This window comes from Sinocyclocheilus grahami, unplaced genomic scaffold, assembly GCF_001515645.1.
Source record: "Sinocyclocheilus grahami isolate Dianchi unplaced genomic scaffold, SAMN03320097.WGS_v1.1 scaffold76.1, whole genome shotgun sequence".
In the NCBI taxonomy this organism is placed as follows: Eukaryota; Metazoa; Chordata; class Actinopteri; order Cypriniformes; family Cyprinidae; genus Sinocyclocheilus; species Sinocyclocheilus grahami.
This window is the reverse complement of record NW_015505255.1, coordinates 2,295,813-2,312,856: the sequence shown is the minus strand read 5'-3', so window position 1 is coordinate 2,312,856 and position 17,044 is coordinate 2,295,813. Positions and strand designations below refer to the sequence as shown.

At 37.7% G+C, this 17,044-nt stretch overlaps 1 protein-coding gene across 2 annotated transcripts in view; it reads left to right on the top strand.

Annotated features, from left to right (window-relative positions):
- Positions 1-17,044, top strand: part of adam10a (ADAM metallopeptidase domain 10a) — a 43,396-nt gene that overhangs the window by 6,517 nt on the left and 19,835 nt on the right. For both annotated transcript variants that reach the window (XM_016273190.1, XM_016273189.1), the window contains exon 2: positions 3,021-3,179. In XM_016273190.1, the coding sequence (XP_016128676.1) occupies positions 3,021-3,179 (159 nt within the window). The remainder of the gene's footprint in view (positions 1-3,020; positions 3,180-17,044) is intronic.

Below are 17,044 nucleotides of genomic sequence, written 5' to 3'. Positions count from 1 at the left end.
TAATATTTAAATTTGTTTGATGATCTGAAACATTAAAGTGTGACAAACATGAAAAAAAAAAAGAAATCAGGAAGGGGGCCAACACTTTTTCACACCACTGTATGTACATAAACAATTTTTTTGCAATGATCACTCAAATGTGGTGATCAAACACTTATAATGACATGACAAAGATACGTAATGGAGGCAGGGCTTTTAACAATTTAACAATAAACTTTATTATCCAAAATGAGTCTGACATCTGTGCACTGAACAGTAAAGTTGAAGTTTATTCAACTTTAATTCAATTCAGTTCCATTCAACTTTTTTAACCACCGTAACTCCCAAACCCTGGGGGCTATCGACGCGGGGGTGGTCTCATTCGAATGTGGGCTTCTAGACGTACACTCGATTCGCTTTCGAGAGGGTTCCTTGAACTGAAGGGATCCCCCGAATTTGGTGCGGATTCGCACCGCACCGTTACGGAGATATGGCCGTTCAAAGTTTTAATGGTTTTCCATAGACTTAAGCTTTAAAGCATTTCATCCAGGGCGCCAGTAGCAAACAATGGAGCGTGCTCTGCTGGACAAACTACGTAATTACACCATTTCAAACATTTTATGTGTTATATGTTCTGAAAAAAAATTTAATATCTGCGGCATATTCGCCGATACTAATATATCAGCGACAGGCTCATATCGGCCGATAAAATCGGCAAAACGATATATCGGTCAGGCTCTATTTTTTACATATACTGCTGTTCAAAAGTTTTTGATAGAAAGTAAAACCTTTATTATTATTATTATTATTACTACTATTATTATTATTATTATTATTTAACTTTTCATTGACTGTATGCCATTTCAGTTGGAGTAAAATGTGACATACATTTGACATGATGAAATATTGACTACATTTAAGGACATTTTGACTTTTCGTTTCCAGCTCTTCTACAATTTGGACACTCTTTTTCAGAAATGTTTGAAATAAAAAAGCCCTTAAATGTACAAATGTTCATATTTTACCATTTTACTTTCATTTTACTTTTTCTCAGCCTTCCTCTCACTGCCTCTCTCCCCCTTTGTTATCCATTAGCACTCTTTGTACTCTCTAAAGGATAAACATCGCTCTGTGTTTAATCTTGTAACCTCTAATATTATAAGAGTTTGAAGTAGGCCGGGATGGTGCAAATTCTCTGTGGAATGAATGGCGATTACATTAACAGCCGTTCTTTCATTAGCATTTCCCTTTTCTGCTCTCTTTTTTTTTTTTTTTTACTCTGAAGTGGATTTCATCTCTAGACAAGTCCTTCTCATTAGCCACCAGAGTACTGCTACACAAATTCAGTTTGTTTATTACTATTGACTTCATAAGAAATTAAATGTTTGGTATATTTAAACAGTAGAGAAATTAAATAAAGTATATTGTGCAGTCGCAAATGCGACTGAAATGGTCGCACTGTCGAGCCCTGCTAATATATATCTTGGCTGTTGTTTGTTTTATGTTCTTGCATGTCTTCATGCTTCACCTCATCAGCTTTTCTGTTGTTTTATTCTGTGAACGAGAGAGCCGAAGGTCAGGGAGGGATGGAGGAGAGCAGTAGTTTAATGTTACAGGGTGTGAGAGTGAATCTTCTTTCTGTTGTTATCAGTTTTTGGGATGAAAAGTTCAAGAGCTTTCAGAGCTTGTTCCTTTCTGGAAAAAAATAGAAACCGGATTGCAGGTTCTTCCTCTGTGCCTGAGAAACCGCCAAAACACACACCCAAACTTTCCCATAGCCTTTTAACCGTGATAGCAGACAGCTCCTGGTAAATCCCAGTTAACGGTTTTATTTCAGTATGTTTTCTTTTGAAGCACTAGTGGTGCTTGTAAAATCCAAACACCAAACATTAAAAGAGTCTCTTACCTCTTCTTGCCTCAAGTGGTCTAGAATTTCAAACGAGTGAAAACGATGACTTGATATTTTGGCTTAAGATGTCTACGTTATTATAGACATCAGTTCCTTTTCTTGGTCTGTTCTGTTGGTTCCATGCTTTGTTATTTTATGGTTCATGTACGCACATGTGGACCTTGGCAATCTGTTTTGAAATTGAACCAGAATGTTCCAGGATATGCTGTCGGTCTAGGAAGCTCCACTCCTGTTTTTCTGTACTGCACTTCAAATTATGATGTAGTTCAGTTTCATTGTTCCCCAATGGTAAAATAATTACACCAGCCCCTCAAAACCTTAAAAAAAATTTGTAAAATCACGTCTTTGCTGAGCACTTGACTCTTAATGCATTTAAAAACTGTATAGTAAATCTGTATATAGTTTGATCATTTATTTATTTATATTTTTTATTCAAATTCTCTACACAATTTAACAATTTATTTCTTTTTATAGATGTATATTGTGAGATGGCTTATAGCATCTTTACCTGAATAATACACCTATAAATATTGTGAAATAGACACAGATAGTATGTTTGAAAATAATAAGTGTAGTTACATCTGGGCGTTATTGGGTTAATGCAGTAACGAAAGGAATTTCAAACAATTATTTGTTTGTTTGTTGGTGTACAATCTCATTTTAGTTCTTGGTTCTGGATGGTATTTTTGCAACTTTTCAGACAATGAATGCCTCCTTAGGACTAGTAATTTTTTTGTCTCCTTATTTGTTACTCACTTTGGTTAAAAGTGTTTCCTAAATGTTGATGTCCATCTGCATACTGTTGTGGTATACAGCACTAGATGAAGTAAAATCTGTAGATGAAGAACAGGTCTGCTTTGATTGTCAGAGACAGTAGCCGGATTGCTGAGCTCATTACCATTCTAAAGGTCAAGCTTGGTTGCGTGGTGTGCACTGTGTGTGTGTGTGTGTGTTTATGTTATTGGAGATGAATGACTGGATCATAATAAGGAAGCTTCTCTTTATACATTCTCCTTCTGTCATATTTCACGACATTCCCTCTCTCTGCCAGCATAGAGAGAGCTGTTTCTGTGCCCTGACTGACTTTACAGTTGCCTTTGCTGGTCTTTAATCTTTGGTTTGTTTTTTGCAGGTGAGAAGGGCACTCTGACCCATGGCTCTATTGTGGATGGGAAATTTGAGGGTTTCATTAAGAGCCGTCAGGGCACATACTACGTAGAACCCTCAGAGAGATACCTCAAAGACCAGAATGTGCCCTACCACTCAGTCATGTACCATGAGGATGACATCGGTGAGCTAATATTGGCATTGGAATTACCTACAGCATATCCTTAATCATCTCTTATTTAATGTTTTACTGTGTCCAGCTTGCTGACCGTGTTTCTGTATATAGTGTTAATATAGTTTCTGTGGATGCTTTTGGTTATGTAGATATATTTAGAAAACAAACTTATTTTGTACTCTGCCATTTAAAGGTTAGGAGTCAGTAAGGTTTTTTTTAAATGTTTTTGAAAGAAGTCTCTTATGGTCATCAAGGCTGCATTGATTGATCAAAAATATAGTAAAATGGATAATATTGTGAAATATTATTACAATGTAAAATAACGGTATTCTTTTGACTGCAATATTCCTACTGTTCATCAATTTTAACGCATCCTTGCTGATTAAAAATATTTCTTTCTTTCAAAAACAACTGACCACATAACTTTTGAATGGTGGTGTATATAAATCAATTTCCTAAGGGTGATAAGTTTTTTTTAAGATAAGTTTTTTGTTTTAAGCCAGTTGCTCAAGTCAGTTTTAAATGCTATAAAATGTAAATAAACTGCTTTCAGCATAATCCATTTTACGCACCGTAAAGATCCATATCACGCTTGCTCCTTTTGACTGATAAAATGAAAGCGTCTGAGTGAGTCTGTCTCCAATCTGATGTTTTGAGACTCCCCCAAGTATGATGAGAGCTGTTATAATGGCTGGATTATGGAATTGGTTTCAAATTACATGTTTTGATTGCTTTTGGATGGAAAAGTGCTGTTATTGTTCGATTTGCATCACATTATGATGGTCATTATAATCTTTTGGAAAGGTGTTTTGGATCATGAAATTGAGTGAATCAGTGTAATACAAAGCATTATCACTCAAATAAAACAGTTAGGACACAGCAGAATGCAGCGCGCTTCCCCTTTTCCCATTAAGCAGACTAGGCACAGGCTATAAACAAGCTTGAGGCTTTTAGTTTGCACGAGACCTTACTGTCTTTTGTCTTACTCTCCCTATCTTGCATTGTCACTCTCTCACCCTCTCAATCAAACATAGTGGTGCACTTTTCCAGCTCAACAGGCTGATAAAGCCTCTTAAATACTAGTGTATGTTATCACTGTTATAATATCCTCAAGTAAAAGAAATGATAGAAAGCGAAAGCCTGTCAAAGATCAGCAGCTTGGTATCTGGTACACTTTCCTCTTTATATAAATATTATATACACTATTACGGGTGTAACAGTTCATCGATATGGATCGATACGATGTCTGACGATATGATGCATATCATAAAATATCGATATCTGTAGTATAAATAGGCCTTTATTTTGGCACTGTCCACTTTTTCACATAATGTCCGTCTAAGCATTACCGCCGTATCAGGACTTGATATAAGGACTGCCCGAAAGCACAAGGTGAGCATAAAAGACGCTCTGGATTGTTTGCGGAACAGTCGAGTGCTGTGTGAGAAGTTTTCTGCGCACACACACAGCCAGCGGCGTCTACACCGCGCAAATACTAAATTGAGCTCTCTTCCGCTTTTTTGTGCATGGATGAATAAATAGACAAAATTACTTTAAAATGCGCGTTTTGGCGAGTATCCTAGTAAACGCAGTAGGTTAGGCATATGTCTAATGTAAACATGGCATGTGTATCAGTAGTTAAAGGGGTCATATGATGCGATTTCAAGTTTTCCTTTCTCTTTGGAGTGTTACAAGCTGATAGCATAGATAAGATCCCTGAAGTTGCAAAGACTAAAGTCTCAAAACCAAAGAGATATTCTTTATGGGCGATTCCACAGTTTAGGCCTAATTGCAAGGACAAAAGCCTGCAAAATCAATCTTCATGGAGAAAGCCATTGTCCTCAGGTTAACATCCTGTATGGACAACCGTTTCGTGAACCTAGGAGAGGAGGTAATTCTGACTTTGCTATGACAATCTGGCACTTCTGAATCAGCTACTGTTTTGTTATTAGTTTAAGTATTTGCTATTGACTGTTCAAATGCGGAGTTTTGAGTGCTCCGAACGAGTGCTTGCGCTGTTCGGCCTATCACAATGCACTGGGTCAGCTGGCCAATCAGAGCAGACTGCGCTTGTCGGAAGGAGGGACTTTGTAGAAAACGAAGTGTTTGAGAGAGGCGGGGCATAGAGGACCTACAATAATGTACAGTATTTGAAAAATAATGTGTGTTTTGAACATTAAAGCATGTCAACATATTCTGTTACACCAAATACACAAAATAATGATCTTTAAAAAAGCATCATATGACCCCTTTAAATCCGTGCTTTCGTTCTTAAAGTGAAAGCAAACTAATAATAAATCTAATGCTGTCAAAGAAAAATACAAGTGCTCACTGCTCCTGACTAAATAACCTTTGTAACATCAAAATTATTAATCTTTATTTAATTTATACATTGAAGACTATGCACTTATTTTACATTTGATTATTACATTTCTGAAGCGTATCTGAAAATTGATTTTAGACTGAGCTGAAAAACCTGAAAAGCACTGTTTATTGAACTTATGTCTTTTGTATTTATTTTCTGCTATTGCTTGTAATTTGGTGATCTGTAGAAAATATTTTTAGCACTGTAGCACATTGCACATAGTAGCAGCCAGAATTGTTTTTCCAATTGTTTATTTTCATTTATTATTTAAAAGTGTAGGCCTATTTTTTTTTTGTGAATGTCCCAATTGAGGTAGAGGATGTGAAAATTTCAGATAAATGTTCATGTTATATAATTTGGTTGCATTTGTGAGTTGTTAAAAATGTAGATGGTTGTTTAAAATTGGTATATAATATCATAATATTGATATATTGATCGATATACTCCTGTATCGATTCGAATCGTAATCGTATCATATAATTTTTTGAGGTATCGGCAAAATCGTATCGCTGGGTATGAGAATCGATATCGTATCGTATCGTGATGAACCATCCGATTTACACCCCTAAACTCTACTGTTCAAAAGTTTGGGGCAGTAGTATTTATTTGATTCATTATTTGTTTTTGTTTTTATAAATGAATACTTTTATTGTGCAAAGATGCAATAAATTGTTTCAAAAGTGACAGTAAATACATTTATAATGCTACAAAAGATTTATATTTTTAAGTAAATATTCTTTCGAACATTTTATTCTTTCAAACTTTCTATTCATCAAAGATGTATCACAGTTTCTACTAGTGTTTTCAGCATTGATAAGAAAAAAATTATTTTTATTAGCACCAAATCAGCATATTAGAATGATTTCTGAAGAATCATGTGACACGGAAGACTGAAGTAATAGATGCTGAAAATTCAGCTCTGCTGTCACAAGAGTAAATTACATTTTAAAATAAATTAAAATAGAAAATAATTTTTACATTTTAATATTTCAGAATTATACTGGTTTACTGTATTTTTGAATAAAATAAATGGAGCCTTGGTGAGAGTAAGAGACTTTAAAAAAATATTCAAAAAAAATTGCACATCTGAAAGGTAGTGTACATGCACTTATAAAGTGGATTATTCTGGTGCTGGATGCTAATTGGTTAATATAGCACTCTAAAATATTTAGCCTAGTAGTTCCGTTTAACCTGTTTGCTAAAGGCCTCTTAGCTGTGTATATCACTGTTAGGCATAGTTCACCCAAAAAGGGAAAATCCGATCATCGTTTACTCACCCTCATGTCCTTTCATAGTTGCTTCTTATCACCTTTCTTCTGTGGAACACAGAGGAAGATATTTTGGGGGGAAAAAAAATCTGTCAGTGGGTCCAGTGTTCAATGTCTTGAACACTGACTTTCAGAAAATATTTGTTTATGTTCCACAGAAGAAAGAACATAATACAGGTTTACAACAATATGAATGTGAGTAAATTATGACAGAATTTAAATTTTTCTTTAAGAGAATGCATTACAATACTGGACAAGCAACAAGGAACTTTAACAGCATGTACTAGTGCAGAAGGAAATTGTGTCTTTTCCACACTCCTCTGTCAATTCTTGTACTTTGAAGTGATGAAGTGGTCAGTATCACTATCAGCTGTGGGAGGAACAGGATAACTAACTCTAGCTCACACACACGTATGTCACTTACATGCTGGGTTTGTGCATGCACAGTAAGTTAGAGTTAAAGAGAGCTAATGTATGTTCACTGCAAGTGTGGATAAGGTCAGATAGGGACAGTGAGCTTGTATCTATGGGAAGGAAAGAGAAAAAGTTAATTGTGGCCGACAGTGGTCTATTAAAGCACAAGGACAGAAGGGCACCTGGAGAGTGGAGTGAACTCTGGAACACTCACTGGCTCATGCCAGGCTCAGAATGTTTCCTGTGGGTATGTTTCTCCACTTTCAGGAAGACCTCACTGAACATTTAAATGATAAAAGCAAAAATTGTGAAGAATGTAATTGACCATATTTAGTCTTGGTTTCAGTTAACTTCTAGAATTAGGCCTAGAATGATTTATTCTCTCATTGGGCTGCTGTTCTTAATCTCTGACTGCTGTATTGTAATATATGCAATATTGTATATATTGGCTGCTGTAAACAGAGACCTTACACAATCACAAATATATCCCTTTGCATGAAATTCATCATTTCATCAACATGCATTCATTACAGTGAATACATCTACTGTACTGTATTGATGCAGATTAATAACTAGTTTTTTTTTTTTCAGGAAGTCTTTGTTTTCCTGTAGGTGATTTTGCCAAGTGGGACATGTTCCTGTTCAACATCCTTTTGGTCTTGGAAAAAAATCCCTTTCAACCAAGATTTTAGGGTTAGGTTTAGGGCTGGCATAATTCTTATTATCTGGCATTTGCCTCTAACAATACCCCTCATTCCTATGATGCCTTCTTGCAAGGGGTTGTTCCAATACCAGCACCTTGCGGAAGTCATGCAGCTTAGGTTGACCATAATGGAGTTTTTTTGAAAATTGAATCTGGTATTATTGCATATTTTAATAAGCTCAGTCATAAAAGTATGGGTTGCTAATACTGAAACCCAACACTTCCTGCTTGGGACAACCTCTCACAACCACAGTTTGCGTTTCTGAGTAGTTGTTTGTCAGTTTTGTTTGTGATGTTGTTTTGCTGTTTATTACTCAGCAAAAATGTGTCAGTGCATAAATAATTTTCACTGAAACAGTCCACTATTTTATTGTTAATTTTTCTCAAGAGTAAAAAACTAATCTGAGATTTTAGCTAAAAGCTCGCCGTGCTTCCATTTACATTGCTTTGACAAGTCAGAGACTTTTCTCATCTCAGAAGATTTCGGTTCTCTCCTCGAGGCACTTGTCATTTCCTTTTACACTCGTTTCCTCTAGACAGATGTCTCTCTTGTTCTGCCCAACATAGATTTGCATTTGAATGGGGCTGCATTCAATGTGGGACAATAAAAACCTCACAGAGAAGAAATTTATTTCCTTAACTACCACCAAGACACCTTCAGCCACATACATATTCTCTTCTCCTCCATGCCCTCAACTGACAGAGCACATTTTGATGACTCATTGTATGGACATGCTAACATTATTCCACAACAGTCTGTTCCTGCTTGAAGAAAACAAGTTCTCTCAGGAGCAAGATAGATGTTTATGGGTGAGCTGTCACCCATAATCTCAGTCCTGAGGTTAGTCGTCATGTGACAGACCGACTAATGCAGCAGTTCCACTCAACCAGAAGCATCATCGTGATGTCAGGAAGCCATGCAAATGATGCTGAATTGTATAGATTATTAAGAGAGAACCCAATGCTGGATCCTCAGTGTCTGTGTGGTTACTGTTCTCTGTGGAGTTCTCAAAGACGCTGAGTGGACTTTCAGAGCTCTGCGGTCTCATTAGACAGCTCTCTTCTCTCACTGCCAGTGCCTGGCTGTCCTGGGACTGAGAAACCATCAGCCTAAACCTGTCATGGGTAATTAGACTGGTGTGTAAGAGTTGCACACATGCACACTGCTTAGGTTCTGTTGTGTTGTTTTCATTATTTCTTGAAATCTGTCCTTTTCTAATCCGTGAGTTGGGAAGATACTTCGCTGGTCCTAAGCCATCTGTCAGTGACAAGCTGATATTCGTCAGAATGACACCTGTACCAAGTTTTAAGGCAGTGACTATTTTTTGCTGTACTGACAGCATTTGACATTTTGATGTGAGTATCATAAAGTTCTTGAAGCTTGAAATAACTTGCCTGAAATAGTGGCTAAGTCCAGAGTCCAGAGGTGTTCAACATACTGGTCACATCAGCATCAATAATTTCTTTGATACAGTGCTTGAAATCTTAAAAGATGATAAAAGAATTTAAATTTTTGTGTCTTAACTGAACTGTGTGTACCTAATTATCTATATTTTCAGGACAAATTTATACACAGAAGTGAGCGAAATCTGACAAAACCTCTTTTTGGGGGCATCCTCATTTGCAACAACAGTATTAGAATCAAAGGCACATGAAAGCATGCAAAAACAAGAAAGGTTTTTTTTTTTTTTTATTGAAAAAATTCAGAAAGTTTAGATAGCTCTGTGTGTGTGTGTGTGTACACAGAGGCTTCCAACCGCTAGCTTGCATTTTCTGGAATGACTGCTCACTTGAAAGTTAGATTTAGGGTTGGGTATCGTTTAAATTTGATCGATTCCGATTCTTTTCGATTCCCAGTTTCGATTCCAATGTGATTAAATAATGATATGAAACATTTATCTTGTGTCTCTTTTTTGCAAACCATTTATTGGAGCTGAATACCATGAACAAAAATCAACAGGCTACATAAAAACTGGACTCTTTTAGAGCTGGTTGTGTGCAAAATAGAACTGCATGATTCTGGATAAATAGATTTTTTTTCCCCCCAATGGAAGTTGTGGTTCTCTCCTGATTCTAAAGAAAAAACATTAGACAACTAAACGAAATCACATGTAATTTATGAATTAATGATTAAATGACTCAAGATGTACTTGTTTCATTACTGGATAAATCTGCGTTCTTGAACTAATCTCTTGTATGATTCAAAGACAAATTTATTTTAACAGCCCCTTTTCGCCACCTACTGGCAGAACAATGTAATCGACAAATCTTCATTTGAAGTGTCAAATTACTTTCAAAAGGTGATTTACTCTATTTTAAACACTACCATACACATTGTGTACACAGTTTATATCTGAACTATAAAATTTTATCACAGTACTTCTGTGATTACAATGTTTGTAACACAGAAATAATGATACAGTGTGGCTGAAAAGACTGTGACGCTGTTTCATTCATGACAGACAGCTGCTCTCTTTAGGTCAATGTCAGCGCGAACGCAAATTTAAATGTTCAAATCACACTGATGTGATCGTACTCTGCACGGACAATCCAAGTGATCACAACATTGATCGCACACTTCAAAGGTTATGGAATGAAACAGACGAATCATTGTATTTTAGAATAGAATCACGTTGGTGTTTGAATCATGTTCGCGATTTTTAACTTTCTATTAAATTAAAGTGCTTTGTCATGTTGGTGGTGACACCTCTCTTGCAACATGTTTAGCTATCACAGATATTATAGATTTTTGGCTTCTGATCGCAAATGTAGCCAAACTTTGGAGCACTTAGATTAGCGAGCAAGGTCCTGGCAGATCGCTAGGTCCGGTCCTCACAGATGAAGAAAAAAGCGCATAGGAATCGATAAGCGGAATCGAAATTTTAATTTGACAACAAGTATCCGATTCATGACTTTAAGTATCCAATTCTGGAATCGGAATCGGAATCGATTTTCGATTCCCAACCCTAGTTAGATTGCATATAGCAGATCACTTCGGTTGACTAACCTGCCAGCAGGAGGGGAGCAAAGACTCTTTGATTATGTATGCTGGCAGGATTTCAATATAGACTTTCCATTAAAAATATACAATATCTAGAGAAGACACTTGATTATACTCTTATTTTAATTTCTGCTGATGTTTGGTTATTGCAAGAAGTAAAAGCAGAGTCCAGAATGAACTTTGTCATAAATATTGGCAAAAATAGTCATACACACACGAAAAAATTATGCTTCACTGAAGGGTCACAGAAGCATGTAGTCTCTGTTACCCTTAATGGAAGATGTTTGAAACAACCAGGACTCTTCCTAGAGCTGGCCTCCTGTCCAAACTGAGCAACTGATGGAGAAGGGCTTTGGTTGGTGTGGTGACCAAGAACCTGATGGTCACTCTAGTTGAGGTCCATGATCATACAATTGGTGGCTGACTAAATACTTTTTTCCCCCACTGTATATGTATGCATGTATGTATATACAGTGGTGTGAAAACGTTTTTGCCCCCTTCCTGTTTTAAAAAAAAAAAGTTTTTTGCATATTTGTCACACGTGAATGATTCAGATCATCAAGCAAATTTTAATATTACACAAAGATAACCAGAGTAAATACAAAATGCAGTTTTGAAATAATGATTTCATTTACTAAGGGGAAAAAAGCTGTCCAAACCTGTCTGGCACTACGTGAAAAAGTAATTGCCACCCTTTGCAGCAACAACTGCAATCAAGCGTTTGCGATAACTGGCAATGAGTCTTTCACATCGCTGTGGAGGAATTTTGGCCCACTCTTCTTTGCAGAATTGTTTTAATTCAGCCACATTGGAGGGTTTTCGAGCATGAATGGACTGTTTAAGGTCATGCCACAGCATCTCAATTGGCTTTAAGTCCGGACTTTGACTTGGCCACTCCAAAACCTCAATTTAGTTTTTCTTGAGCCATTCAGAGGTGGAGTTGCTTGTAAAAGACACCTGTCCACAACCTCAAACAGTCACACTCCAAACTCCACTATGGCCAAGACCAAAGAGCTGTCAAAGGACACCAGAAACAAAATTGTAGACCTGCACCAGGCTGGGAAGACTGAATCTGCAATAGGTTAGCAGCTTGGTGTGAAGAAATCAACTGTGGGAGCAATTATTAGAAAATGGAAGACATACAAGATCACTGATAATCTCCCTCGATCTGGGGCTCCATGCAAGATCTCACCCCGTGGGGTCAAAATTATCACAAGAACTGTGAGCAAAAATCCCAGAACCACACGGGGGGACCTAGTGAATGACCTGCAGAGAGCTGGGACCAAAGTAACAAAGGCTACCATCAGTAACACACTGCGCTGCCAGGGACTCAAATCCTGCAGTGCCAGACGTGTCCCCCTGCTTAAGCCAGTACATGTCCAGGCCTGTCTGAAGTTTGCTAGAGAGCATTTGGATGATCCAGAAGAGGATTGGGAGAATGTCATATGGTCAGATGAAACCAAAATATAACTTTTTGGTAAAAACTCAACTTGTCGTGTTTGGAGGAGAAAGAATGCTGAGTTGCATCCAAAGAACACCATACCTACTGTGAAGCATGGGGGTGGAAACATCATGCTTTGGGGCTGTTTTTCTGCAAAGGGACCAGGACGACTGATCCGTGTAAACGAAAGAATTAATGGGGCCATGTATCGTGAGATTTTGAGTGAAAACCTCCTTCCATTAGCAAGGGCATTGAAGATGAAACGTGGCTGGGTCTTTCAGCATGGCAATGATCCCAAACACACCGCCCGGGCAACGAATGAGTGGCTTCGTAAGAAGCATTTCAAGGTCCTGTTGTGGCCTAGCCAGTCTCCAGATCTCAACCCCCTAGAAAATCTTTGGAGGGAGTTGAAAATCCGTGTTGCCCAGCGACAGCCCCAAAACATTACTGCTCTAGAGGAGATCTGCATGGAGGAATGGGCCAAAATACCAGCAACAGTGTGTGAAAACCTTGTGAAGACTTACAGAAAACGTTTGACCTCTGTCATTGCCAACAAAGGGTATATAACAAAGTATTGAGATGAAACTTATTTTCCACCATAATTTGCAAATAAATTCTTTAAAAATCCTACAATGTGATTTTCTGGATTTTTTTTTCTCATTTTGTCTCTCATAGTTGAGGTATACCTATGATGAAAATTACAGGCCTCTCTCATCTTTTTAAGTGGGAGAACTTGCACAATTGGTGGCTGACTAAATACTTTTTTCCCCCACTGTATATGTATGCATGTATGTATATACAGTGGTGTGAAAACGTTTTTGCCCCCTTCCTGTTTTAAAAAAAAAAAGTTTTTTGCATATTTGTCACACGTGAATGATTCAGATCATCAAGCAAATTTTAATATTACACAAAGATAACCAGAGTAAATACAAAATGCAGTTTTGAAATAATGATTTCATTTACTAAGGGGAAAAAAGCTGTCCAAACCTGTCTGGCACTACGTGAAAAAGTAATTGCCACCCTTTGCAGCAACAACTGCAATCAAGCGTTTGCGATAACTGGCAATGAGTCTTTCACATCGCTGTGGAGGAATTTTGGCCCACTCTTCTTTGCAGAATTGTTTTAATTCAGCCACATTGGAGGGTTTTCGAGCATGAATGGACTGTTTAAGGTCATGCCACAGCATCTCAATTGGCTTTAAGTCCGGACTTTGACTTGGCCACTCCAAAACCTCAATTTAGTTTTTCTTGAGCCATTCAGAGGTGGAGTTGCTGGTGTGTTTGGGATCATTGTCCTGCTACATAACCCAAGTGCGCTTGAGCTTGAGGTCACAAACTGATGGCTGGACATTCTCCTTCAGGATTTTCTGATGAAAATTCATGGTTTGAGCGCAGAATTCATGGTTCCATCAATTATGGCAAGTCGTCCAGGTCCTGAACTCACACCGTTGCCAACTCACAGTGTTAAGGCCCTTTCACACGGGACGTGGCAAGCGGTGGAATCGCTGCGCGGCTGCCACTTTCTCTCGTAGTGAAAGTGTTTTGTGCAGTTGCAGGCGGTGCTTCAGAAACGTGCTGCGGCGCGGATGGTGTGAACACAAGCATTGACTAGAGTGGCTGCGATCAGCTCCGATGGCCGCGTCACAGCCGTAACGTGCTGCAGACGCGTGCAGTAAAGGTTTAACAGATGCATGATGGTGGCGTGTGAAATCAGACTGGCACCGTCTGCGTTAAAAGCTAGGGTATGGAAGCACTTTGGCTTCTGGCTGGAGGGGAAAGACCCTGGACAAGAGGCACACTATATGCAAGTAGACAAGCCAAACTAAAATATTGTGGAAACACAACAAATATGAGAAACCATATTACAGAATATGCTTAAGTCTGTAATTAATTTACTACAAGTATGCTGCTACAGGCACATGTTTCATTTCCCATTGGTTCTTTGTAACCTTGTTGTTGACTTGCCAAATCACTTCCATTTTGTTTCATTAATAAAATCTTGGAAGTAAATTCATTATGGGTCATTCCAGATACTCTGCTATAATAGTCAGACAGTGAGAAAAAAAAAATCTGAGTCATAATCGAATCGTGATGTGCAGTGTTAATTTTGACAGCCATTTTTGATTTAGTCTTAGTCTTTATCTTGAGACGAAAATGCTTAATAGTCTTAGTCACATTTTAGTCATTTGAGTCTTTCATAGTTTTAGTCTAGTTTTAGTCGACGAAAAGTCATTGCATTTTTGTCAACTTTTAGTCATTACTTTGTCAAACTGTAGTTACCAACATTTATTTTGGTAGCTATTTTATATGTAGTCTTCAAACAAAAATAGTCATTAATTCTTCTCTCTTTAGACCAAATTAATTAAGCTTATGAGAAATTTGAATCAAGGATTGAATATGGAAAAACTTGAATAAATTATGACAATTGTCATTTTTGGGTGAACTATCCCTTTAACAGTAGTGAAAAGGGAGCAACTTATAAAAATTATAGTTGTTCATATATAATATATATAATATATAATTTATAATTTTTGAAAAAGAAGCAGAATAAGACAAATACGAAAGAGATAAGGATAACTTAACATATTACTTAACATATTTATTTAACATATTTTTTTGGTTAGCATTAATGACACCGATAGGTACTTAATTAGGAATACTGTCCCTTTAAGACAGAAGGCATGCATGTAATACTGACACATGTTCAGTTTTCACCCACCTGTTTATGTTCACTTAATCCATAACCGACTGTATTTACGTGAGATACTCTACACGATAGACTTTTGGACTGCTGTGTGTATATTTGAGCACTGAGAACTGATCGCGCGCTGTATATGAGAACTGAAGAAGTGTAGCGTGCGCGAAAGTGAGCACTTCTATCAGTGCGATAACGCCTATCTCATGCATGTAATACTGACACATGTTCAGTTTTCACCCACCTGTTTATGTTCACTTAATCCATAACCGACTGTATTTACGTGAGATACTCTACACGATAGACTTTTGGACTGCTGTGTGTATATTTGAGCACTGAGAACTGATCGCGCGCTGTATATGAGAACTGAAGAAGTGTAGCGTGCGCGAAAGTGAGCACTTCTATCAGTGCGATAACGCCTATCTCGAAATGTGTGTGTGTGTGTGTGTGTGTGTGTGTGTGTGTGTGTGTGTGTGTGTGTATATATATATATATATTTGATCCCCTGGTGATTTTGTAAGTTTGCCCGTTTTTATGGTAGGTTTATTTTAATGGATAGAGACCGAATACCAACCAAAAAAATCCAGAAAAAAAACACATTATATAAAGGTTAGAGATTGATTTGCATTTCAGTGAGTGAAATAAGTATTTGATCCCCTACCAACCAGCAAGAATTCTGGCTCCCACAGATTGGTTATGTGCCCATGTGGAACACAGATATATACCACTTTAAGAAGTTCCTCCTTATGTCAGCTCGTTAGGTGTATAAAACACCTGTCCACACAATCTGTATTTTCCATTCCACCCTCTCCCACCACCATGGGCAAGACCAAAGAGCTGTCAAAGGATGTCAGAGACAAGATTGTAGATCTGCACAAGGCTGGAATGGGCTACAAGACCATCAGCAAGAAGCTTGGTGAGAAGGAGACAACTGTAGGTGCGATTATTTGGAAATGGAAGAAATACAAAACAACCATCAATCGGCCTGGGTCTGGAGCTCCATGAAAGATCTTGCCTCATGGGGTAAGGATGATCATGAGAAAGGTGAGGGATCAGCCCAGAACTACACGGGAGGAGCTTGTTAATGATCATAATGCAGTTGGGACCACAGTCACCAAGCAAACCATTGGTAACACACACACTACGCCGCCATGAACTGAAATCCTGCAGCGCCGCAAGATCCCCCTGCTCAAGAAGGCACATGTACAGGCTAGGGTTGTGACGGTGAGGAAATTTTCCCACCAGTTAATCGACGTGGGACAACACCGGTAATACCGTTATCACCACGGGGGCGGGGGTGGTCCCTCTTTTCCTCGCTTTCCTTCGCTTTTAAAAGCACCGTGCGCATTTTACTTTCACTTTAGAATTAGCGGCAGTTCGGCGTCAATTGCTTGAATGCAACAACAAAATACAACATCAAACTCACTTTAGTGTATATATAAAACGTATAACTTTTATTAACAAAACAAATAAAAAATACACCATTCCATAGGGCAGGCTATGCCTAATATAAAATAACAAATAATTGCATAAAGTTTAAATGTACAAAACTGGAAACAAGTAAAAATGTATAATATATAACCAAATAAATAAGAAACGTAGAAAGTTTATTAGCAAAACGAGAAAGCTTGGAGGCACGGCATACACCTTAAATGTCAAATAAAATAAATAAATGACACAAAGTTTAAATAAAGTAAATATCAGCAAACACTGTGGAACCAATTAAATAAGAAACGAATATTTAAAAAAACTTCCAAAATCAGATAAATGGCAAAAGTTAATCGGCTTTTCAAAATCCAAAATATTGCCAAACAGGCACTTTTGCATTTCGTATCGAAACTAAATCATCCGCGATCGTCTTGTCTGTCTCACCCCACTCTTGTCAGTCAGCTCGACTCACTCTCCTCACTGGATAAATGAAATCTGATCTGTGATGCGACTGTCGTTCAGCACGCTACATTGAGCAGCCGCGTTCAGTTTTTAATTGT